The sequence below is a fragment of the Cavia porcellus genome, unplaced genomic scaffold, assembly GCF_034190915.1.
Source record: "Cavia porcellus strain 051 isolate PalLab524CR breed Dunkin Hartley unplaced genomic scaffold, mCavPor4.1 scaffold_21, whole genome shotgun sequence".
NCBI lineage: Eukaryota > Metazoa > Chordata > Mammalia > Rodentia > Caviidae > Cavia > Cavia porcellus.
The window spans coordinates 14,446,179-14,472,868 of record NW_026947504.1 but is presented as its reverse complement, the minus strand read 5'-3'; the positions used below and the strand labels follow the sequence as shown (position 1 = coordinate 14,472,868).

The following is a 26,690-nucleotide window of genomic DNA, read 5'->3' as shown; positions in this document are numbered from 1 at the left end:
TGCTATTTACGAAGCCTCTCTAGGGGAAAGTTTGGTTTGCTATTATTTTCTACAGAATCTCTTGAGATAGTTACCTCAGAGAATAAAATTGCCAGTAAACAGGCAAAGGGGAATAACATCATCTTGTTCCCCTTTTAAATGGAAAAGCCCAGACACATGCTCACTCAATAGTGAGGAGTAATTAAATCAGTCTCTTACCCACAGGGTTTAACAGAGGTTCAGCAAAAGAAAAAACCTTGTTAGAAGTCAGTATCTTTTGCACACCATGACATCCACAGACCAGCTGCAGAGAGATCAATTCACACTGCTGAGCTTGAGGCCTCACAGGGACTGGCAATGTCCACTTGTGATACCAAGTGGCCCTGAAAAAACTGGGGTGCACAGGGTGTGGAACATGCTGAGTCACCCTGAGTGACCGGCCTTTCTCTAGACAGCAGAGACAGAATGTCCATCTGGTACAGTGCATTGTCCAGCCTTCGATTTCTCCAGCCAAAAAGACAGTTTGTTTTCCTACTGACCAAAGTACACACCACTCAGAATTCCAGAGCTGAGGTGAACTTCCCAGTATCAGTACCGAACACAGAGATTCCTGCTCTGTCTGTCATGTCCGTGTGTTTAATATTCCTAACTTCCCTTCAGCTGAGGAGTCACCCATTGTGAAGCTAGGCCAATGGCATTCTGAGAAATGCATTAGTCATTGTAGCTTCACCCATCTCAGGGCTTTACCGTCCATCTCCACTACTGATACCTATCAGGGAAGCAGGGACACAGAAAAACGGTTTTGCTCAGATGGCGGTACAGTAAAATCAAAGTAATGATTTTATTTTAATAGATATATCAAAACTTACCATGTTAAATGGCTGTGTAAAATTGATTTGCAGTTGCATTTAATTTTTAAATGTTTGGTTTTCAAGTTACACAAGTAACACTGCATATAAAACTAAGCTAAAAATGAAATACAAGCTAACCTAGAGGTTCTCAGACACACTGGGGAGTGAAGGCTGGAATCCAGATTTGCCATGAATTTCTGTGACTCCTCTCCTTACTCATATTGATAAGGAGACAAATATGTATTACCTTACAGGAAACTTATTTGAAATATATAGATTATGCATAATTTAGTTTAGCACTCCAAAAGTAATAAATCATCAAAAACATTAGCTGTATTTTTTGTTTTTTAAAATTCATTCTCATTGGTACATTGGGGATAAACATAATGATCACATTCATCAGAGGGAATTTGTACCTGTACATCATATGCTTCATGCTTTTTTTTTCCATTCCCCTCCCCACCCTTGAGCCCCTCTTCTCCTTATTTACAAAAGCTGTGCTCCCATTTTTCCATGGTATTTTTCTTTTCCCTTCCTTCTTTCCTTCCCCTCACGAATTACCCTTCTCATTTGAACAATTTTTTTCCTATTTCACAAAGCCTATTACATATTTTGATCTTTATTTACGCTTTTGGTTTCTAACAACATAGAAACAATGAGACATCTATGCATGTCTGTCCAATTTATTTCATTTGGGAGTATGGCCTCGAGGAGCATCCACTGATCTAGAAATTCTCACACTTATCCTTCTTTAAGGCTGAGTAGTACTCCACTGTATAAAAATATCTCACATCTTCTGTATTCATTGGTAAATGGAAATTAGGTCTGTTTCCAAGATTTAGCTATTTATAAACTGTGCTGCTATAAACATGGGTGTGCATATATCACCATAGTACAGTGCTTTTAATTTTCTAGGGAAGATACCAAGAAGGGGACTGGCTGGGAAAAAGGAACCTTTAGTTTCAATGTTTGAGGTATCTATATATAGATTTCCATAGTGGTTGCACCAGTTTATACTCCTCCCAACAGTGGAGGTGGGTTCCTTTTTATCACAGTCCCTCCAGTATTTGTTATTTGCTGATGTTTCCATGATAGCCATTCTTTCTAGAGTGAGATAAAGTATCAGAGTTGTTTTAATACATTGTTTATTTATTAGTATACAAGAATGCTATTGATTTTTTTAACTGTTGATTTTGTATCCAGCTACTTGACTAAATTTGACTGTTAGTAATATGAAGTCTTTTGATGAAGTTTCTGGAGTCCTTTATGTAGAGTATCATGTCATGTGCAGATAATGATAATTTAACTTATTTTCCTATCTTTATTGCTTTAATTTATTTCTCTTGTCTCATTGCTCTGGGTAATGTTTCCAGATGAATGTTAAAATAGGAGAGGTGAGAGAGGGCATCTATTGCAGTCAAGATTTTCAAGGGAAACAAGATAATACAGGACACAGATTTTATAGTATTATTTATAATGGTCATCCAAAGAATCAAATCAAAAGAAAGAGTGCAGGAAATCTATCCACACACTTAAGACCCAAAGAATCCAGCTGAGGGCCTGGATCCCATGGCAACATCCTAGAAGAAGTCCTAGAGCCCATTACAATGAGTCCACCTGGAGGCCTAGAGCCCAATGACTCATGCAAGTCTGTATCACAGATCTGGGCTGGGAAGGTCCCAAGGTCAACGGTGGAAGCTAGAAAGTCTATGCCAGTCAGGTGAAGGATCTGTGCCAGCAGGCTGAGGGTTCTATCGTAACACCAGGAACATTCAAAGTAAGAGCCAGAGCTCCTCCGAAAAGCACAACAGCCATCTTCAGTGACAATGAAGTCCCAAGATTCTCTGACCACGAGAACAACCAACTTCGTATCAGAAAAGAAGCATGACAAGCAGAACTCGTGGCAACAGAACCAACAGCACCAAACAACAGCAACCATTTCTTCTCCAGTTTGCCTTTTTATCTTGGCAACAACCCTCTGGTGGGCCATCCATGCTCTACACCACACAGATTCAGTTCAGTTAGTATTACAAGCAGACCACCAGTGATCAATCCACCACAACATCTTTATCTTGTTTTTTATTTTAGAGTGAAAGTTTATAATTTTAGGCCACTTAGTATGATGTTGGTTATTGGTTTGTCATATATAGCTTTTATCAGATTGAGATAACTACTTACTCTGATTTTCTGCAGTATTTTTACCATGAATTGGCATTGGACTTTGTCAAATGCCTTTTTTCTGTGTGTATTGGTATGATCATGTGATTTCTGTCCTGGGATCTGTTGATGTACTGTATTATATTTATTGATTTGCTTCTGTTGAGCCATCCTCGCATCTCAGGGATAAATCCTACTTGGTTATGGTATATAATCCTTTTTTTGACCTTCTGCATTCTTTTTGCCAGTATCTTAAGGATTTTTTCCATCTATGTTAATTAGAGAAATTAGCCTGTAGTTTTTTTTTTTTTAATTTTTATCAGGGTAATACTTGCTTCCAGGAATGAATTTGGGAATATTACTTTCATTTTGATTTCATTAAAGAACTTGAGGACCAGTGGCATTAGATCTTTTCTAAATTTCTTGTAGAATTCAGCATGAACACATCAGGATGGGGGCTTTTCTTTACTGGTAAGTTTTTAACTACATCTTTAACTTCACTGACTGACATTGAGTTCTTTACAATTTTTTTATCTTATTGATTCAGCTTTGGCAAATCATATGTACCTAGGAATCTGCCCACTTTTTCTGTGTTTTCCATGCTATTAGAATAAAGGTTGTGGAAGTAGATACTGACGATCTGGATTTCTGCAGGATCTGTTGTGAGTCTATCTTATTCATTCCTAATTGTATGGATTGTCTTTTTTCTTGTTTTTAATAAAAGTGGCTAAGGATTTATAAATTTGATCTTTCAGTGAACCAATTAATTCAATTAGTTGGTTCTTTGTGTTGTTTTCTGAGGCTCAGTTGCATCAATTTCTACTCTGATTTTTATAATTTTCTCCCTACTATGAGCTTTGAGCTTGACTGGTTTAAGATTGAAGTTTGAGATTAAACATTAGGTTGTTCATTTGAGCTTGCTGTTTTCCTGATGTGAGAGGTCACTGCTATAAATTTCCCTCATTGGACTGCTTCCTTGCAGCTCATCAGTTCCTGTATGTCATACTGGCATTATTGTTTAAAGAAGACTCACTGGTTGTTCAAGAGGGAGTTATTTAATTTCTATGTGTTTATGTGGTTTTTAGTTTTCTTTTGCCATTGATTTCCAACTTCACTGCACTATAGTCTGATAATATGCATGAGATACTGTCAACACCTTGCTTTTATTTAAGCATGTAGTCTGTTTTAGAGAATGTCCACACATTTATTCTAATATGATGGGGGAAATACTCTGAGAAATCTACTAAGTTCATTTATGCACAGCTATGGTTTGGTTCTGACATTTCTTTGTTGATTTTTTTTTTGTCTATTTATTCTGTTTATGACAATGGGTTATCTAGGTCCCCTGTTAAATTGTTAAGTGTTTGTTTGATTTTTTTCATGTCTGTTAATATTTGTTTTATATATGAGCAGACTGGTATTTGATGCATTTACATTTATCATTGTTACCTTTTCCTCTTGGAGCTTTCACTTAACAAGACCTTCTTTGTCTCCTTTGATTAGTCTTGGCTTCAAGTTTAATTTGTCTGCAAATAGAATAGCTACCCCTGCTTTTTTCCAAGTTCCAGTCACAAGTTTTTGTTTTCCATCCTTTGACTTTCAGTATATGAATTGCCTTTTTAGTTAAATGTGTTTCTTTTATGTAGCATATTTTTGCATCTTGTTTCTTAATCCATCCTACCAGTCTGTTCTTTTATTGGTGAATTGAGACTATTTACACTAATAGGTATAAATTATCTATATTGGCTTATCCTTGTCATATGATTTTCCAGTTGTTGCTTCCTTGTTTTTCTCCTCTGTTTAATTGTGTGCCTTGCCTGGTGGATTATTTTTTACTAATGTTCTTGGAATTGTAGTCTTCATTATCTCTTTCTTATATATCCTTCAGAATGTTTTGGAGAGCTGGTTTGGTGGTCATGAATCTCTTCAGCTGTCTTTTGTCATGGAAGTATGTTATTTCTTCATCTTAACACCAATCTTTCCTTGACTTAAGGGTTTATGATGAGAAGTTTGCTGATGCTGATGGGCTTTCCTTTATAGGTGATTTGTCTTTTTTCTCTAACAGCTTTTAGTATTCTGTTCTTGGAGTTTAGGGAATTTTTATTATTTTATGCCTTCTATAGATTTATTTTGATCATGGTTAATTGGAGTTCTATATGCCTCAGTTATGTCAAATTCTTTTTCCATGTTTGAGAAGTTTTCTGCCATTACTTCTATGAACAGGTTTTTATGTTGTTTGTACTGTCTCCTGCTTTTTCACTGACTCTGATCAATCTTATGTTGTTGCTCTTTGCGTTAGCTTGCAGCTGTGGGACTGAATTTTCAAGGTCCCTTCCTTAAGAAAACAATATTTATTTGACTGCATATTCTTTCAGTGGAATTTTTAATCTCCTGCATAGATGTCTGTTTCCTATGATGGATATTTGTTTCCTATGTCGGGCATTCATGGTTTTCATCATTTGTCTAAATTCCTCTCTCCGGTATTTCTTAATTCTCTTATTATTTTTGTACGTTTCCAATACAAAGCACTTACATTCCTTCTGTGGAAGTGGCATATATAACATAACTCACAATGGAGTAGCACCCTGCCATAAAGGAAGATAACCTTGAGTTATTTGTAGAAAAATGGATGCATCTTGAGACCATAATGTTAAGTGAAATAAACCAGACTCATCAGCTTAACTGTCATATGATTTCTCTTACATGAAAAATCCAAAGTATAAATGAAGAGCAAAAACAGATAATAAGAATTAGGGAGACAGAGCTTTTTAAAAGCAGAAAGAGATCAAGAGATTGAAAGATGGAGGATGGAGGGGTAGTAAAGAGGATGAGAAAAGGAATTAAAGCCAGCTCTTTCACCTGCACCCTGAGTTCTACCCGTCTCCCATCTAGAGGACCTCCATCTCCTTATGTTAACTGGCTCATCTTCTTTGGCATTCAAATGTGTACATACACATCTTTTAAAAATATGTAAATATATATTCATATTATATAAAGATGGATAAAGAATGATATGAGTTAAATATATGAGGTAAAATAAATCTTTAAAGGCATATATTCTAGTATCCAATGAGATGTTCAAAAGAAGAGTAGTGCATGATAAAATTCAATTTATTTCTCCAAACACAGGCTGCTTTATTATCTACAAATCAATACACTTTTCACCATACAATCAAAATAGTCTCAATAGATAAAAGAAATTTTATTAAATTAAGGAGATTTAGTCTGGCCTTTGGACACAATTCAATATTAATAGCAAATTATATATTTTAGTATATAAGCCACAAGCTGCTAGAAAATAAAATTTGATAAATTATACTAGTTTTAATATTATAAAAACAATACCTAAGAGTCAATCTTAAAGATATGCTGACCTCCACACTAAAAATTACATTAAAAACTAAAACTGAAGAGAAACTGACAACTAAAGAAATAAGGGAAAATCTGTAATATATAAATTATTTAATATTTTTAAAATATATTAATTGTACCTGACTATCCTATGTGGCCCAATATAAAATGCTTGCAGCTTTAAAATACAAATTGAAAGGCTAATTATAAAATTTATATGAACTTGTAAAAGGTCAGCTCAGTTAACATAATTCAAAATACTTATGTTACTGGATATCCAGAGTAAAGTTACAGTAATTAAGACAGTGTGGTAAATATCTAAGGGTATATAAGCCAACTGATGGAATGATGAGACCCACATGTGTATGGTGACAAAATGAATAGCAAATGTGGTACCCTCTGTCCAGTTTCCTGAGTCCTCTTCTTCTATGGGAACTATCAGAGTCCTCTGACACAAGCTCCTGATCATTATCTTCAATCTCTTTTCAGAGATGCTCCCTTCAAAGCTCTGGGTTAAACAGCATCTTCAAGCCAGTGTTTTCTGTATTTGTATTTTGTTAGACATCCTGAAGTCTGGATTTCTTTTCCAAACTCCAGATTCACTCCTTAGGCAATGGATTACTAAGAAGCAGCTCAAAATATACAGTGTAGAGTTTTCTTGATTTTTCATAACAAACCAACTCCTTGTATGTTCCCATCTCAGTGAATGACACAATCATCCAACATGCTCAGAACAAAAATTCAGGCCTTATTTCTTTTCCTCTTTCTTTTAATCAAGGGGCAGATGCACTTTCTGAGCAAGGCTAGTTGAATTTTCTCCCAGAAATTTGAATCTTGAGTGGGAGACACCACATTAGAAGACAGGTCAGGATGGACCCCTCTTCGTCCAGACAGCCTCAAGAACTTGTCCAGCAGACAAGTTCTACCTAGATTCCCAGAACTGCCCTCATCTCTAACCGTCCTGACCTGTTTCTTCAGTTCTACTTCTTACTAAACTACCACATTTCCTTCTGGTGAATTTCTTTTTCATGCAAATTTCTAATAGTTCCTTACATTGTTATCAATAAAGGAAACTTCTAATTTGGACAAGTAAGGGACAATGTCTACACTGTAAAGACTTCGCTAATGTCCTCTCATTAGTCCTTCAGTCAGCCAGCCAGTGGTCAATCACAGATTCTGCTATTTACTTCAACATTTTGTTTACTTCTTAAAGAGAGGTAGACTTGAAAGAGAGGGAGAAGAAGATCAGAGGAAAGATGATAATAAATTGGGCCAGGGAGAAGGATAGAGGGAACAAAAATGATCAAAGAATTTCATATATGTTTCAGATCTTCAAAATGAATGTAAATATTATATATTGTAATAAGAATTAAATAATAAACCAAAATTGTAATTTGATATCACGTATATTTCACCTAAGTGTTCTTAAAACTGGCCACGGTGATCCCTATCATGCCTTTTGTCATTTTTGACTCACGTCCTGTAAGAGGCAGAGCCTCTTTCTCCACTCCTCGAACCCAAACCCGACTTTATGACTTGCTTTGGCCAATGAGATATTAGACAAGATGACACAGCCAGAGGCTGGAAAGGGACTTATTCAGGAAGCTTGTCCCCCCCTTTTCTGTCAGGATCTTTTCTACCTTGTGTGAGGGCAAGGCCAGCCCCACAATATTATGGACAGTTAAGTTAGGTAAAAGTATGATAGGCAGTTACAGAGGATAGGCTCCAGGCAGTCAGTGCAGAGGAGGAAAACACATTACAACTGCGGCAGGAGGTGCAGCTTTTGGAGGCCAGGCCTCGAGATGGAGAGAAAATGACCAGGCCTACACACCTCCCCGGGGGATAAGATAATTGGTATCATCTGGTCAATAAATTCTAGATAGACATCAGTCACCCAGGTGAGTGACCGGACTTCTCTCATTCATCCCTTCCTGAAGAAGGTCCTTGTTCTTTCCAGGCCACTTGAGACATGACCTGCTTCCCCACTGGATCAATATTACGTACTTGCCTGTACTTGTAATCTTATTGGTTGACTGAAGTTTTGACCCATGTTGTACCCTCCCTGTGATTCTGTTCTGCAAAACTTCCTTTGAGAAGTGAGCTCACAGGCAACGTACTTGCAGGTCCCCTCTGTGTCTCAGGTGCTGTCTCTCACTCAATAAAATTTTCTTACTCTTAACCTCTGTTGTTCCTTAAATTTCTTCTTTGATTCTGGGGAACACGAACTTGGAGTATGTGGGAGTTACATTTAGTTCTTCCAATATCAGCAGCAAAGGGGAAAGATTAGGTTAGGGCTTCGTCTTCAGTAAGACCAATGGGTGATTCTGCATGCTGGACTCATGAATTACACAAGCTTTAGCTCAGATGGCCGAGTCCACGGGACCATGAGAAATAAGTGCTCTCTAGTGAGGGGACAGAGGAAACATCCCTGGAGGCACCTAACTTAGTTTTTTAAAGTCACCATTTATTAAGCACCAGTTTGGGGGTAATTTATACACATATTTTTAGCGTACAAAATAATGCCTTATAACTTGAACACTGCTGTTATTCCATGAGGAAACCATGTAAAATTCCCAGTGTTAACAGGCCTAACACACAATTACCAAATGGTAGAGCAGGAAGTTAAATGCATGTTACTGACGACAGTGTCTCAAAGAAACTGAAGCGGGCCCCTGTGTTTGTGTGGACACAAAAGCTGTCCAGGGTGTTACAGGAAATGGACAATTACCAGGGACAGTGTCTTCTTTCTGCTAACCATACATTTAGTCTCACTACTAAATATTCATTTACTTAACAGTTATTTATTAAGCACTTGCTGTGTGCTAGGCACTGTTGTAAGGGGGAATGACAGAGAAAAACAGAGCCACTTCATGGGATTTATGTTCTTGTGGGGTATGAATAACAATTAGCAAGATAAATTCTCTTCCTCACATTCCTAAGAAATTTTCAGAGGTGTCATGATGGGGGAGCCTAGTGCAGAAGCTCTGAAGCCGGGATTCTTGGGCTTGAGTTCTGGCTCTGTCAGTTGCTCTCTATGAAACTGGGAGCTGCCCTGAGCCTCTCTGGGCCTCAGTTTCTCCAGCGGCTGAATGAGAATAACAATCCCTAATAATTAAATTTCATAGGACAAATTAAGGGTATAACAGATATAAAACCCACAGTACCAGGACGCTATTCCTAGAAGTTATAATTATTGATGTTGTGGCTCTAAAGGCCATCTGAGTTATCACAGGCTATGAGTCCATGAAGAAAAGCTGGCACTGAGCACAAAAGATGAAGCCAGCTTGCAGGGAACTCATTTCCGGAGCTGTGCGCAGCCGTCTGAGAGGCTCAGCATACTCCCACTTCAGAAGCACATCTTGTCTTCTAATTTACTGAAGCCATGCATGCAGACTTCTGCTCACAGGGCTGGGGACACAGGTAAGCAGGCAGAGGCCCCTGTGCAGATGTAGGCTTAATCTCAATTAACAAAAGCCACCTGGGGCCCTGGCTGTGCCGGGAATCACTGGGGCAGACTTGTTTTCAGGCTGTGGGTTGCCAGGGCTTTGTTAACAGCCCGCAGGGAGGGCCTGGGAGGAAGATTTTATTTATTCTTCCTGGATGCCAGCCCTGTCTGGCAGCCTTCACTTAATAACATGGCCTATCTCTGAACACTGTGTTTCTGAGCTGGGTCAGGTCTGCAGAGCCTGGTGTGGCTTGATGCCGCTTGCGTGTGTTCTTCCCTTTTTTACAACCCTGCTCCACACTGGTGTCTTTCCTCAAAACAAGCAAGCCCCCAACACACAGTCCTCTGGGTGTCTTCCTCTGTGTGTGTTCACAGCGTACATCCTCGTGTGCCATTTAACTCAGGTTAGTCTCTCCCGGTACACAGTGACACAGCGTTAAGCAGGGCTCCGTCCACTCCTGCCCACCCCTGTCCCCTTACATTGTGGTCTGTGTTAGAATGCCCAGGTTTAACAAATACTGACAGGAGACCCAACTGAAGTGGAATTCAGATAAATAAGGAATAATCTTCAATACAAACGTATTTTGTGTGATACTTGGCACACGGGTCAAAGGTATTTAGTTATTTTTATCTAAAATTCAAATATAACTGTGCCTCTCATATTTTAAAGGGCAATCCTGAGTTACAACCTATTTTTGATGCTCGGCAGGTACACACACACACACACACACACACACACACACACGAAGAAATGGTTAGGACTAATAGTACATGACTAAAATCAGGAAACCACAAGCAGACACGAAAGCACACACCAACATGTCAGGAAGTATTGCTTACAGGCTGTGTTGAAGAATTTTCATTTTTCTGTGAGATGCTTCCTTATTTTCAAGTTGATTAAAACAAGCAAAAAAGTTTTCAAACATCACATATTTATGTGCCTGCATATTTGCATGCACACACACACACACACCACACCACACACACAAACGTACTTCTTAATAGTATAAAGCCTACTTCAAATTTATGCTTTATCTCTCCTGGCCTGACTAGAGTTCCCCAGACACATACCCAAGGTTGGAGGCATTTTCATCATGGCTGAAAAGATTGTCCAAAGCAATACACAAAGGACTATCAAGGTATCTATAAAACAGAGCCCACAAAGCAGACAGGTGGTAAAATCATATGGCTAGTGTTTTTACAAATTATACAATGTTCCTTAAGAAAATCAGCTATAGGTTTTGGGGCCTACAGGTATAAGTCCAAGACATAAGTATTGATTCAATTGTGTATAATGTATTAGAGAATGCTTAATTTGCAGAATGAGGATGGGAAACAAAACAAACAACAGAGGCTGAATAGAGAATAATTTGAAGACCTTTCTCATGCTTCCTATAATGCTTTGGAACATCCTTCAATTTGCCCTTTGGGTGTCCACAGTGCTCATTAGTAATGGATATGTTCATAATTCTCTACCCTTGTGGAGCATGAAAGGAAAACTTAGGGTGCCCAATATTTCACAGTGAGATTAAGTATGAGAAGTGAAAACGGAAAGAATGTGTATGTGTGTGCGTGTGTGCGTGTGTGCATGTGTGTGTGTGTGTGTGTGTGTGTGTGTATTAGAGAGAGACAGAGACAGAGAGACAGAGAGAGAGAGAGAAACAGAATATGCATGTGATGGTATCAACATCAACATAGGGAATATAATATTGTCTGGTATGACACCAAAATTGCAAATAAAATTTCTAAACTCTGTCCATCTTAAAGTCTCAAACATAGGAACGGAACAAAACCAACTTTGGCCACATTGCAATGAGAGACAAACCCAACAGGGAAGAATGCTATGTCTATTCTTATGAAGAGTTCTTGGCCTTAAAAAAAACCAATTAATTGGCTGAACTTTTAGAAAAAGAAAGCAAGACTTTGAACAAAAGGAGGTTGCACATTGTCATTGTGAGGGTACAAGGAGAGAGAAAAAAAGATGATCCGATGATTGCTAAGGAAGACAGAGCTATATCTAATTTAACTTTTTACATGGCAGCATTTTAATAGCCTACTCTAAAATGCTGATTAAGTACACTAAGGCTGAGCCAAAATCAGGCTCTTACCATGTCTGAATAGTGCATATACCATAATGAATCTATTTCCAAGTCACACAGAACTATCTTCTCAACTGTGGCACAGAGGCTTTGAGCAAACTGTATATTAAGTAAGCTATATTAATTAAATATGGATTGAGGCAAGTCTTATGCAGATTCCTCCAGGGGATATCCCTAAACACATAGCGATCTCAATTATTTCTCCATTAGCATTCTCTGGAAGACCTTTTTTCCTGTTTTCTGGTAAGTAAGAACTGCTTGGTATGCGTATTTAAATAACATTCTTACTGAATTAGCTTTAAGAACTGGCTTTTAGCATAATGGATGCATTACAATGTAGAATAAAATAAAGGAGAAACACAAAGGCCTCAACACATATTTAAAAAGCTGGAGGTAACAGATACTGTTAAGCTTCTTGCCATTTTCAAAGCCTTGGATTACAGTAATGGCTTTGAGAACAGATCACAGTAGGCTGATATCTAGCTACTGACATAAATTAGTTCCACTTCTGTTCAGATCTACAGGGTGAGAAGAGCAGCACATATCCTTGGTCGGGTCACAGGCAAACCTGTAGCTGCTGAAGTGTGCTACAAAGAGATCAGTTTTATTGTCAATTATTTTAAGGAGAAATTGTTTTGTACAAATTCTAAGCATTAATCTTATACTAACTATTGAGGAATGCTTTGAACCCAAAGCCCCTACCCCACGGTTTTTAAGAAAAAAAGTAATGAGTGATAAGGCATCTGAGCTCTTCCTTTTCAGACCATTTAGTTACAATGTTTTGAATAAACTGGATGAGGGAACTGATGAACCAAAGTACACTGGTTTTTACTGGTAATCTGTTTTACGGGTCTCTACAGAAATCAAGATCACCAAAAACCTTGATGAACAATCTAGTGAGTTTTGTGCAAAGGTACACCTGGAAATCGGATGCATTTTTGTTACGATGTTTGGGGACACAGACAGGAGAGACTCCTCTGAGAAGCCCAGTCCAATCACTTACCACAGATTCACCAGGAAAGGGTGCTCCAGGCCCTGCATGATCTGGAGCTCCTTGAAGACATTCCGCACTTCGTTCCGCTCCACGCATTTTTGTTTATTCATGTACTTCATGGCGTACATCTTCTTGGTGTCATTCTTCTGTACGATGCACACCTAACCATGCAAGCCCAAGTAAATAAGGGGTTAGGGAGGTGACAAATCACAACTGTGAGAAGACTAGGACTTGGTCTTTAGTAAGGCTGCGTTGTTTCATCCTTGTCAAAAGCACTGATAGTAAAGTCCTCACTCAGCTCTGACTATGGAGTAAAATTTTCATTTTCTTCCCCCATACACCAGATTATGTCTTCAATCTCTGGTTTCTGATACATGTTTGCCTGATTTAGCCTTTGGAATTTTGGGGGGACGGAGGTGGGTACCAGGAATCAGACTTAGGACCTTACACTTGCCAGGCAATGCTTGTGCCGCTGAGGTATATCCCTGGCCCTGAGCTATGTTCCCAGCCTGCTTCTGAAATTCTTTTTTTTATTCGGGGGGTGGGGTGGATGGAACTCCCAACCTCACACTTGCCAGGCAGACACTTGCACCACTTTTTTAAAAAATATGATTCTTTCCTTTTTTTTTTTTTTTTGTACCAGGGATCAAACCTCACATTGCCAGGCAAGCACTTGTGTCACTGAGTTAAATCCTCAAACCCCTGGAAATTTTTAAGACACCATTTAAATCTGCCTTCCCACCAGGAATCATTAAGTAACATCCTTAATCCTATGTCAGGTGACTGCAGTAAACACAACTGAACTGTCAAGGTGACGAACGCTGGGCAGTTTCTGTTCACCACCATGGATGACGTCACAAAATGGATTCCAAGCACCAATGTAATGTCCATGTTTCTGACATTCCATTAGAAGCCCATATGATTTCTGATGAACGAAAATGCAAATCTGCTATGAGCTATGCTGTCTTAAGGTCCATCTTCACTGAAAAATTAACAATGAGTTTGAATCTGGAAGTTTCTTACCAATAATCGGGTTCTGTATACTTTTCACAGTAAATTTTTGAAAATACCCAATAAAACTTGCAAAAAGGAAATTTAAATTAGGTGTCTTCTTACACATGTGAAAATAATTATTTTTATATTGAAAAGTTCACAATCATTGGTTTTATAGGTGGTACGATTTAAAAATGATTCTGAAACCTCAACTCCCTTTAGAGTAGGGAGACATTCCAAGCTCTAATTAAGGTAAACAAGTTAGTTTTGAATGAGGTAATTCCTAGAACAGTATATATTCACTATGTAGCTGTCTTCCCATTTTCCTCAAGTTGTGCAGGAGATTTTATGAAAGCTCTTTACAAAAACATCTCTGAATTATCAGTCCTCGAGGTCACAATAACTCATTAATCTGAACATTCTCAGACACTCTGTTCTGAAGCTGCATAACTCTGGAATGGTTGGTTAATCAGCTAGATTCTCACCTTTCCAAAACTGCCTTTTCCAATGGCTCGCAAAATTTCAAAGTGGTCAAAATTGACTGAAAGACAAAAAAAAAAAAAAAATTATGAGTGATTATCAATTGCTCTTAGGTAGATAATCCATACAAAGTCCCCCGGACAATAAGAAAGGAGGAGAGGGAGAAAGAAAGGGAGGAAAAGAAAAAAGGCAGGTGGGGGAGAGAGAGAGAGAAAAAAAAAAATGAGCTTAGCTGAATTATTGTTTATAACAATCAAAATGACCCTTAAATGTAAGTTTATTCATTCAACAAAGATTTACTGAACATTTATCATCATAGTGCGAATGCTGAAAAGACAGTAATAATAGAGTAAAAAAAGAGTATCTTTATTAAGCTACTGAGAGCTTTCTAAACAGAGAGACCTTCATAGATCAGATAGTCACAAAAATAAGTAGAAAATTAGAACTCCTGCTGAATGCTAGTAAGAATAGAGGTCATGGAGTTCTAGGAACACGGAACCAGTGATTTGCCATAGGCAGCCAGCTCAGGGAAACATCTCTGCACTCAGCAATCACGGAAAGAGAGCCAGTCCTGGAGTCACCTACGATGACTTCAATGAGCACTTTAAAAAGAATCTTTTGGCCCACTTGGTTTCCACAATTGTCTGTTGTATATGAATAATTCCAGTTTTCCTCAGTAGGAAACTGGCATTTTATTGAGTTGGAAGAAGCTGAGGTGGCCTTGCACGTGGGCTATGTTATACCTCCAGCTCCCAGCAGCACGAACTGTAGACGTGGAGTTTACAGGTGCGTGCTCTCTCGGACAGTGTCCAAGAAACGCACAGTTATGAGAGGAACACAATATAGATTCTCCCTGGCAAGTAACAATTCTTGTTTGATTCCTGGCCCTGATGACCAGGAAAAAAAATGTTAATTTTTTTTCAGGTATTAAGATAAGGATTAAATGGGTAAATACAAACTAAGGGATATCAAGAGTTTACTCAGAAAATATTTGAAACACTAGAAGGAAGCACTCATCTCATTAATAGACCTGTTTGCCTCTTTTAAAGAGAATAATTAGATTAATTCCCCCTTAAAGAAAGAGAAATGGCAAAGGGACCTCTGAGATATTCCCTAGTTTTCTGAGGGTCAAATTTTTTATACTATGACTTTATCACCTACTCTTCTGATCTAAAAAATCATTTTATTTCTAGTACAAACCCACATAGTCATATGAGGCAATATTTTACAAATAACCCTGGATTTACACTCAAAATAACAATGTAACTTGACATAAAAGAGTCTCTGTGTCTGTTTTTCTCATCTGTAGAAATGGAATAGACTGTCTACGTAAGAAAACGTTTATCCAGAAAGTGCTAATGAAACAGTTTAACTTTGAGTTCATTGCATCCTGGGTAACATAGGCTCCATGAGGGAAGGGGTTGGATATCATTGTTGTCATCTTGATTTCCCTGCAAACTTAAGAGTACTTGGGATTCAGGCAGGTGGAAGCCAAATTTTCTATAATTTACACAGAATTTAGCACGGTTAGGGTCTCAGCAAATAAACCAAACTAAGCTATGAGGACACACACACGTGTTCCAATGACTGGTTCTGCTAAATACGAGGAGTGTGAGATTTGGGTCCTCTAAAGACAGCAGGCTTTGAAATGTGAATCCAGACTCAGTATTGAGTTTTAAAATAAATTTTGTGGTCATAATTTTTAAAAAAATAGAACAGAATAGGTCACATTGGAAAGGTAAGTGAGGTAAGGTCAGTATTACTTATGAAACTTTTAGTTTTATATATGTGTGTAGGTATGTAACTGTTAGTGTATTTCTTACCATGGGTTGTTATAGGATTTATAAAATACTTCTATTCGTTTTCTCCAGAGTTTCATACCGAAATCACCAATGCAATTGCTTCTTTATACCCATTACATGAGTCTGAGTTATATATTATTTACCATAGGAGTGTTTTAAAAAACTGACCAGGATTTCTTTGCAAGTCCAGGATTTGATCTTCAATAAATCAATAACTCACTGTGATTTTTCCACTAGCAGCCTAGCCTAGAATGCTACGATGGCATTGTGAATTTCCAAGCATACACCAACACCTAGAAAGCATGAGGTTTCATTGTGACATTAATCCATTTCATGAACCATGCCCATTATAACCTGAAAACAACAAATATGTCTATACCAAGTTCCTGGCAAATGTAGACCAGCAAAACTGCCTAAATCAATGTATCTTCCCACATAGCAGATCTCAAAAAAAGTGACAGGTCTAAAGTTTTATTCATCTTATTTTATGTCCTTAAATACATATGTAGTCAGTTGAAGAAAGAATCAACTCTAGTCCAATTCCACAACATCTATGGTTATTCCCACAGGTTACAATATTACCTAGGGAGAAAGCCAGTGATAGGCAGAAGAGGTAGTGACTCAAATAAGCTGTTAGTCAATCTTTCAGCCCTTCCTTAAATGCAAGAGAATGGAATCATTGTTAGGAAAGAGAGAAAGAGACAGATACAGATACGAATTCAGAATTGCAGATTATCTTTTCAGCAGAAATTACCCAGTACACTGGGGAATAATAATTGTCTAAAAGCAAATCTTTCTGATTCTGGACTCAACTCTTAATCACTGCTCTTACTTTTAAGTTGTCTTAGTGTTATTCTTATGGTGAACCTACTTAACCCACAGGAAAGTTAGCAGAAGTGACGAGGGATTCTTCCTCTGGTCTTTTGGAATTACAAGAACCAAATCAAATTTTTCTAAGTTTTTCTGTCATACACAAACACTGAGACCCAGTGCTGGTGGGGATTTCCTCTCTTACCATCTCCCAGCCTCAGTGCTCTGTGCCATGAACAGTGCTGGAGGAAAGAAAGAAGGAAATCCTTTTAGAATTTGGAATAATATCTTGACACTTGGTAATTGGGAAGAAATACACTCCAGAAGATAAAGAATTTATTACTTTTTTTTACTTTCAAAATAAAAATATTTTATTTTTTCCTAAAAAATTGATTTGAGCTTTAGTAAGTATTAAATCATATGCATATATGCGTCTACTAAGAATAAGATACCTTGCTGTTGATATAAATACTTCTAGGAACAATAAAACAGACCGGCAGCTGCGTGACCCCAGAGAAATCATTCAGCCTTTCAAACCACAATCTATAAAATGATGCTAATTAAATTTAATTTGCATGTGGCTCTCAATATGAGACAATGTAAGCCAGAAGTAGAACATCTGGCCCACAGAAAACTAAAAGTTACGATCACTTTAAAAAGATACAATTATTCAGTGAAAACTAGGCCGCCTTTCCATTTCAAATTTTCAGTTCCCTTCCCACCAAGCAACCATTGTAACAAATTCTTGTGTAACCTTTAAGAGGTATTTCTCTGTGCGTGTGTTTTTCTTAACAGCAAGAGAAACACACTGAAAAACAATTTTTAAAAAATAGGTGAAAAAGAGACAAGGAAATCATGATTTAAAATTTTTTAAGAAAAATGACGACTTGGCCAGGGATTTAGCTTAGTGGTAAAAGCGCCTGCCTGGCAAGCACCAGGTCAGGAGTTTAATCCCCAGTACCAAAAAAGAAAAAAAAAAAACGTACAACTTCAAGTTAAGTCTTTTCCCTTTTGGGAAATCTATTCAAAAAAAAATTTTTTTTCTAGGTCCTTTTGCAAAAGTCTCTTAAGTTCTGGGCACTGAATCCATTCTTTTCACCTAGAAATTTCTTTCCTCAAACTCAGGAAACAGCTGCCTATGTATGAAGCATACCTCGCCTTCAAACAAGGTATCTTGACTTCAAATGCATATAGATGGCTCGCAGTGTGACCTGCTAAACCACCAACCTGGAAGACACCCTTTAAACGAGCTCCTCTTCTGCCGGTAACGTGTTCTCATTACTCTGAGCGCTGCACTCAAGAACGGAGTGCGTCAAAGAAATCCTTCTCATGTCTCTCTTTCTGAGCATCCTGAAAATTCTTTTCTGAGATAAGAGTCAGCAAACTTGCAAACTGATTTTAAAACAGTGGGATGGGTTCTTTATCTCAGCCCCACAGAACTCACAGACCTAATTTGGTGACAAAGCTATCATTCCTGTTTAAATACAGATGGCTAAACTCTTTCTATATGATTTGATTGTCCTCACGTTCATTCCGTTACAACAGACTCTCATTATTTTAAATACTATGGCTCCTTTGTCTTCCATTGTGTCAGTATCACACACAACACACACACACACACACACACACTCAACCATTGAACTTTTGAAAAATGGTTTAATTATCTTCTATTACTAACATACTACTAGCATATACTTGATGGGCTTTTTGCATATGTTTGTAAGCTACTTTTTTTTTTTTTGTCTTTTTCATTTTTATCGGTACCAGGGATCGAACTCATGACTGCCTGCTTGCAAGGCAGGCATTTATGCCACTGAGCCAAATCCCCAGCCCCTGTAGGTTACTTTTATAGAAGCAGAATTGCTGCTCAAATTACATATACAAAACTTTTCTAGTGTAACAGACATTTCCAGTAGACCTCCAAGGATGTCGCTCCCAATCTCCTGCACATGAGTGGTGTGTAAGAATGATTCCTTGTCCACCACTTCGCCAACACTATCACATCAACTATCCTCGATCTGAGATGTGAAAAAGATTGAATTACTGATTTATCGCACAATCTATGTTTTCAGCAAACTGCCTATTCATGTATTTTGCCTATCTTTAGCGAATTGTTAGCCTTTTTATTTTCAAGTACACTTAAAAATATTATGAAATAAATATTATAAAATAAATATTATAAAATAAAATAATTCTGCATTTAACATATCTCAGGAAGTATTTTTCTAAGGTGTCAGGGTTTTTTTAAATTTGGCTTTAAATCTTTAACAATGTGAAAATTTCAGATTTTGTATAGTTAGATTTAGCAATCTTTTTCCTCATGCCTTTATAGGTTTGTATCTTTCTTTTAATTTTAAAACTGCTAAAATCATCTACTTATATTTTAAACGAACAACTTTTACCACAAATTTTCGTTGCAGGTGCAACAAAACACTTTCCCTAGCATTAAACTGCACTCATTCTATGCATGATACACTAAACAAAGCAGTTTCTAAATTACAACATTTTCAAAAAGTTCTCCAGGGGCTGGGGATTTAGCTCAGTGGCATAAGCACCTGCCTTGCAAGCAGGCAGTCGTGAGTTCGATCCCCAGTACCGATAAAAAAGAAAAAGACAAAAAAAAAAAAAAAAAAAAAGTCCTCCTGCTACTGTTTAAATTAGAAGCTACAGGGTGGCACATGCCTATAATCTCAGTCACTAGCAAGGCTGAGGCAAGACATTCAGAAGTTCAAGGTCAACCCGAGCAACTCAGTGAGACTATATCTCAAAATAGAAAACAACAACTCGGGATACAAGCACAGCAGCACCCCAGGGATCAATCCCCAGTACTGCCTAAACAGGAAAAAAAGAAAAGCAAAAACAAGTGATCTCCTGGTTTGCACTCACAGGAATGTGACTATTAAGAGGTGGATGTTTTGAAAGTACTTTGCAAGAATATTCTTTCAAAGTAAGTCCTTTGTATCTTACTTACGCTGATACATTTTTAGTAAATATTTTGCTTATATGGCACAATGTTAAATTCCAATGCTCTGTGATATCAGTAGGTAGCAGATTAAACCAGTGCAAGCTAATTAAGTTTAAGAATTAAATTAAGATGAGATACATTCCCAAGAGAGGGAAAATGTTAAGCACAAACTTTGCCTGCCTTTTGTGTTAATTTTTTATATAATTTTTCTGCTTTAATATGACATTGCTCAGGGCTGTGCTTCACTAAAGGCCAAATTAGCACAATGTGGAAAGAATAATAATTTACCTAGCCACAGGTCACACTCCTGCTCTCCAGCCCAGAGGATTCTTGATTATTTTACACTCAGGGTCACAGAAGGCCTCAGGTGTGGGAAAGCACTCACAGCCATCTCCCAGTAAACTCAACTTTCCATTCACTGAAGCCTCGTTATTATTAATTGCTTTCACAAGAGCAGCCTCACACTGTCCTAGGTTCTGAGAGAAAGAAAGACAAAGTTGCCTACCTGCTGAGGGCCCATGGTCTCTTGAGATGAGTCATTTATCGCAGCCAAGATCTAATGTCTTAGATACTTTTCTTTCATTGCTGAGACAAAATACCAGACACCCAAAGTTAAAGGGAAAAGGTCTACTCAGCTTATTAGTATACTGAGGTTTCAATCCAGTCATTTGACTCCAAGGCAGAATGGCACATGGCAGAAAGGCAAGAGCAAAAGCAATGAGAGAGAGAGACAGAGAGACAGAGACAGAAACACAGAAAGAGAAGAAAAAGTTTGGGGATTACATGGAGAAGGACACACATGGCAAGATGGGCCAAGTGTGTGTTAGCATGTCAGCAGTCAGTACATGTGTCCCTTCCTCCCCTCCTCTGCTCCTCCTCCTCCTCTGTCTTGCTTTCTCATTGCTGGACTAAAACACCGCACACCTACAAGTTATAGGAGGAAAGGTTTATTTTAGCTCACAAGACAGAGATTTTAGTCTATATTCTGCTGTCTCCAAGGCTCCATGGCAGGACAGCACAGAGAGGGGCATCACAGAGGAGGAGCAGTTCATGGCATAACAACTGCTCAAGGGAGAAACAAATGCATGTATCTAGGTCATGTCACAGCTCTTCCCCCCAGGGCTTCACCTCCCAGCATCACACTCAGCTATAAACCCATCAGTGGATTAATTCAGTGTCACGCACCCATGACCCGTGTCACATACCCATGATGCAGTCACCTCCCAAAAGTCCTATCTGTGAGTGCATGAGTCTTTGGGCGAGACATCAAGATACAAACCATAACATCCTCCTTCTTCATCCTCTTTAATGGAGCCCTGCTATGTGGCCCAGGCTTGCCTCAAATTCATGATTCTCTTGCCTTATGCTCCTGAAGATATTAAAGGTACATACTACCAAGCATGGTTCTGTCCCCTTTCTATAAAATGATCAGTGTTATCATGGGCTACCCATTCTGCTGACCTTAACTATCCCTAATCACCTCCCAAAGGCCCTACCTGCAAATACCATCAACATATGAATTTAGAAACTGGGTTCCCAACTCATAAAATTCAAATCATTGCAATTAGAACATCAGAACGATAACTTCTCCAGAAAAGAGATGAAACATAGGCATAAATAAAAGTAATACAAAGCAATTATATATTCATAGTTAACTTACTGGGAGTCACACGAATGGTCCTACAATGATTTCTAAAGACGTCCATGCATCAAACTCATATAGATGCTTTATGCAAAGTATAGCTTCATGGACCTCATATGAATCAGAGTCACTGAGGGCTGGGCCTGGTTGTCTATTTTGATAGTTTTCTGGAGGATTTTGATAAAATCTGCTTGGAACCAGTTTGAGGACATTTGTTTAGAAAGCTCTGCTCTAAATAGTAAAAGCCATGGGAGGTTAACGTGGAGAAATCTCTTTCTACCTTAGAAGGTAAAAAGCTTCAAGGAAGGACAACATTTCATCTGGGTCCTGCCGAATGAATAAAATTCCACGGATGGCTAAGCACAGGAGGATGCACTTACTGAGTGGGCCAAACCCTCAAGGTGAAGAGGTCTTCCATAGGAGCTGCTTGTCTTAAACCCTTCCTCCTGCATTTGCCCACTATCCCTGTGAGTCCCAGCCAAATTACAAATGCTATCTGTGAATGATTAATAATCTGCCTCCATTGTTCATTCTGTGTCCTGTCTCAGGTCATAGTTAATGATGTCTATTATGTCTATCCATGCAGAGGCATGGACAGGTACCTTAGTATGTCCTTCTATTTAATCTTTGTAAAAATAACCAAAAGTAGTAATACTGTTATTGGCATTTTGTACATGAGTTCTGTAGAACCATAAAAGTTGAGTTGTCCAGGCATGGCTTGGACTTGGCTCTGACCTTATGTAGCTACAGGTTCCATGATTTCAAATTATGAGTCCTAGAGGTTTCAGAATACATTATAGTAACAATGAATGTGAAACTCTGGGTGAGTTTGGTTTGTGCTACTTATGAAGTTTAAAAATTAATGTCTCTGAAATTCAATTTTCTCCTTTGTAAAAATTTGATCATTATATAGTATAGCTTCCTAATTTATTATGAAAACTAGGTGAAATAAGCCCCATAAAAAGTGTTTATTAAGTACTTATGTCAGAGACTAGGAACTACATATATGCATTATTATTAGTGCTATTAGTCACAAAACGAGTTACACTGGTATTGTCCTAGAATGACTTCTTCCTCGCCAAAATGAAGCTGTGTGAGGACTTCACACAGAACAAAGAATGCCAAGCATATAAATGCTGTGAAGGCAAACACTGGGCTTGTCTTGTTCACCATTATATGCACATCACCTTGAACTATTCTGAGCACATGGTAGGTGCATAATAAGTACTTGTTAGCTAAGCTAGGAGGAAATGCAGTAATAACAGTAAGTTTATACAGGATTCAGATGGCTTTGGAGAAAAACTTTAAAGACAATTTCTTCATGTTGATTTTCTAGCACATCATCAATGACAATTATGTACTTCCCAAGAAAAGTCTTATGCAAAAGCCTAATATTAAAACACTTCTTAATGAAGTAGCAACAAAACGTCCACTGAAATGTTGTCATAATATTACAACTTCTTATTTTTCTGAAAACAACTGGATTTGCATTTTAAAAACTCAAGAACCATTTGCTCATCTCCTGAACTCCAAAGTGCTGAGGGTTGCCTTTTCTACCTCATGGGCTTCCCAACCATCTAGTGCCCTAAGCAAGGATGTAGGTGAAAGCTCCACAGCAACAGAAGGATAATTAACAGTGGGAGTCAGAGGGTATTTGCTTTGTTAGAGCTGTATGATCTTTGAACAGAAGTAAATATATTTTACTATGGCAACAGAAAGGCACTAACATTAAATTACAGTCTACCAGCAAAGAATCAGCCTCCTGTCTAAGCCCTATCTACTTTAAAGATGGACAGTGCATGATTTGTCAAGGAAAGAGGGAAGGGACAAATAAATTTTAAGCACAGTAACAGAGACAAGTCTTTGGGCTTATTTTATCATTTTGCATAAATTAGAGAAATGTTTCATCCGTCAAGCAGTGTTCTCCAGTGGAGTCAGTTGTCAAGAAAGGCTTGTCCTAACACAGTCGTGGCTAGAAAGGAGAGGAACAGAAACCACATATCCCAAACCCATAGCTTTGCTGCCAGCCAGGTCAGCAAACACTCCACAAGTACCTGTCTGTCTGGGACTCTGTTAGGCACTAAGTGGCAAATTAAAGATGCATGGAACTCAATCAAACCTCAGAAAACTTAACTCTCTCCGAGGGGAAGGAGGAGAGGTCCTCTGTGAGCAGACTCACTTGGCAATATCTGAATAATCAAGTGTCCTTACTCATTTTTATGATTTTCTTTTGATTAGTGCATGTCTTCGGTATTCAAAATCTCGCCTTTCTGGAAGATGATGAGTATACATAGACCAGTAAGTAAAGCAATGTATGAAAGCAACCCAGTGTTATTTGCATGATATACTGGGAGGCACGATGGACTTTCAGAGGTAGGAGAGGATGGAGGGGATGACAGTTTTGTTTGTTGAGTTTTGGTGAAGTCTGAAAGCTTTGATGAATGATAAAATTGACTTTAGTCAACGAAGGCTGAATTGGAATCTTTTTAGGACCACCACTTACTTATCAATGATATGAGGGTGTTTATCTGACCTTCCTGAGCTTTAGTTACTTGTTTATGATAAAGCCTATTTTTATTTAAATAAAAACTAATATGCTTTTGGTATACAAAGCACAGAAAGGTAGAAAGAAGAAAAGCAAAGCCATCAAAAGATAACCACCATCATATTTTGATCTATTTTATTTCGTTAAACATTTTTACTTTTATTCACATTATATGTCTGTATTTACATGCAGATACATAGTTCAATTTAAATGATCCAATATTTCTAAAAGTTATTTTAAAATGGATACAATAACATTCTGAGCCAGGTGAGGTGATGCACTCCTGTAATCTCAGCACTTGGGAGGCTGAGGCAGGATAGTTGCAAGTTTGAAACCAGCTTGGGCTACAAAATGAGTCCAAGACCAGCCTAAACTGCATAGCAGCACCCTGTTTAAAAAGATTAATTTATTAATTAAAATAATATTCTGATGATTCACAGAGGACTTCTAATCTCCTCCAACCAACAAGCGACCAAATTTACTTCTTTTAACTAAAGCATTTGGTAGCTTTCATCGTGTCTTTAAGTAGCATAATTTTATTGTCCCTCCTGTTCAGTTTGGAGCACTTGATTAAATTTCCAGGATGGTAGCTGAGGATTCAGCTCACTTTCTTGCTTCTTGGTGTTAATCCCAGCATGCTCCCATCTTTCCAGTGGAGTTCTTTCTGGCACACTAATTGCAATTAGATTAATATTCCCAGATTTCCATCATGTGGTAAGCTATGATTAGTGTTATGAGTTGATATATGTTCTATTCTGTACAATTTTCATTTTCCCTGAGGCTAATAATTATCTTGTTTATACAGGTGCTTACTTTCCTTCTCCTAACTCAATCTCAGAACATTCTCCACTTGTCTAAACTCCTTTCATCATTTCAGAGGCAACAGTCACACTACAGTCTTCCTACAAGTAACTCTCTCTGAGCTGTCTGCCTTCCTCTAAACTGGACTGTTTACAGCTGTGCAGCTGCCTTGCTGTCACCCTGGAGATTACCTTCACTGCTCTTTTCATCAACAGCACCTGGCTGTCGTTTACACTGTCACACACTTTCTTACTCTATGATCTTGGTTTAGTGAGCACATCCTACAACTTTTAAGCAAGTTTAAATAGCAGATCAGGGCTGGGGATTTAGCTCAATGGCACAAGCGTCTGCCTAGCAAGTGTGAGGTCGTAAGTTAGATCCCTGGTACCAAATAAATAAATAAGTAGCAAATCAATTTTAGAATATTGCCTAGTAGAAAAATATTTTTATCCTATTCACATTCGATTGGGAATTTGATTGAGTATGGAATTTTATGTCAGATAGCATTTTCCTTTAGATTAAAGGTATTACTCTTTTGCAGCTTTGCATATTGCTATTGAGAAATCTACAGCTATTTTGATGTCTAGTGCTTTAGAAGTTTTTTCTCTAGAACCTTCTAGAACTATACACTTGTGCTGAATATTTTGGAGTTTTATGATAATGCAAGTTTATTTTATCAATGTTTGAAGTCACCTGACAGATTCATTCTATCTGAAACCTACAAACTTCAGCTCTAGGCCTTTTAATTTAAATTATATAGAAATGTTTTCTCTCTCCTGTTTTCTTTCCCTTTCTACACATTATTATTTAGAAACTGGAAATTTTAGATTAGCCCTTAAAAGCACTTTATCTTTTTATTTCCAATTTCTCTTTCCCATTGTTCTTGGAAACTTTCTTAAATTTACCTTCTAAACTTCTTTGAATTTTTATTTATGCTAAAAAAATGTATGCCAAACTACTTTTGGCTCTCTGAATATTACTTTTTGGGGGCCCCTTTCCCCCCTATTATTTGTTGTCTGGTTGCTCCTTTTTCTATCTCTCTTTTCGTTAATAGATTTTTTTTTCTCCGTGCATTTGTTTTAGTATCTACTAGTCATATCAGAAACCTTTTCTGAAATAGCTGGAAACTTTGGTTGTCTGCTTATGTTTAAATTTAAGGATCTAACCCATGTTGGGAGGTTCTGAACCCATCACTCTTGTTAACAGCAATCTAAGTATAACTCTATCTATGGCTAGGGTGTTGAGTTAGGAAACTTCTCATGTCTCTCTGGATTTCCTTTTTTTGGTTGATAGAATGCTGCAGAAAAAGATTCTATAATTTGCTGCAGACACCAAGCTGAGAAGAAGGAAGAGAAGGGAGATGCACTAAATGAGAAGGGACCAGGGACACAGCATCCAGCGTCTGTTCACCTCCTGATCTCCCCTGATCCTCCACAATGGACCCCCACCTGGGTCTGCGTTAGGTCTTTCCCACTAAAGGCCCTTTCTTTCCAGAGGATAAACCACAGTATGTGGTAGAGAAGATTACGGTTATTTTTTCCTTTAATCTTCTGACAAAGTGGTAAATGGTATGACAGTTTTTTAACAGATTTCAGATAATCCTTACTTAGCTCTCCCCTTTCCCTCCCCTATAAGAGAGACTCATGACACCACCAATTCCTGAGTCTTTGAAGGATTCTGTGAGGTGAGGCTGGCGGAGTCTCAGTTTTCCCTTCTGGCAACTTCTGCCTCAGTTTCCTTGGTTCTACATAGTTTCCTAGTTTCTGCAACATTGGT

General features: G+C 38.0%; 1 protein-coding gene across 3 annotated transcripts in view; it reads right to left on the bottom strand.

Annotated features, from left to right (window-relative positions):
• Positions 1 to 26,690, bottom strand: part of Stk32a (serine/threonine kinase 32A) — a 112,861-nt gene that overhangs the window by 66,903 nt on the left and 19,268 nt on the right. For all 3 annotated transcript variants that reach the window (XM_013141215.3, XM_003477205.5, XM_063232328.1), the window contains exons 3-4: positions 14,355 to 14,410; positions 12,886 to 13,037 (exon numbers count right to left, since the gene is read on the bottom strand). In XM_013141215.3, the coding sequence (XP_012996669.1) occupies positions 12,886 to 13,037; positions 14,355 to 14,410 (208 nt within the window). The remainder of the gene's footprint in view (positions 1 to 12,885; positions 13,038 to 14,354; positions 14,411 to 26,690) is intronic.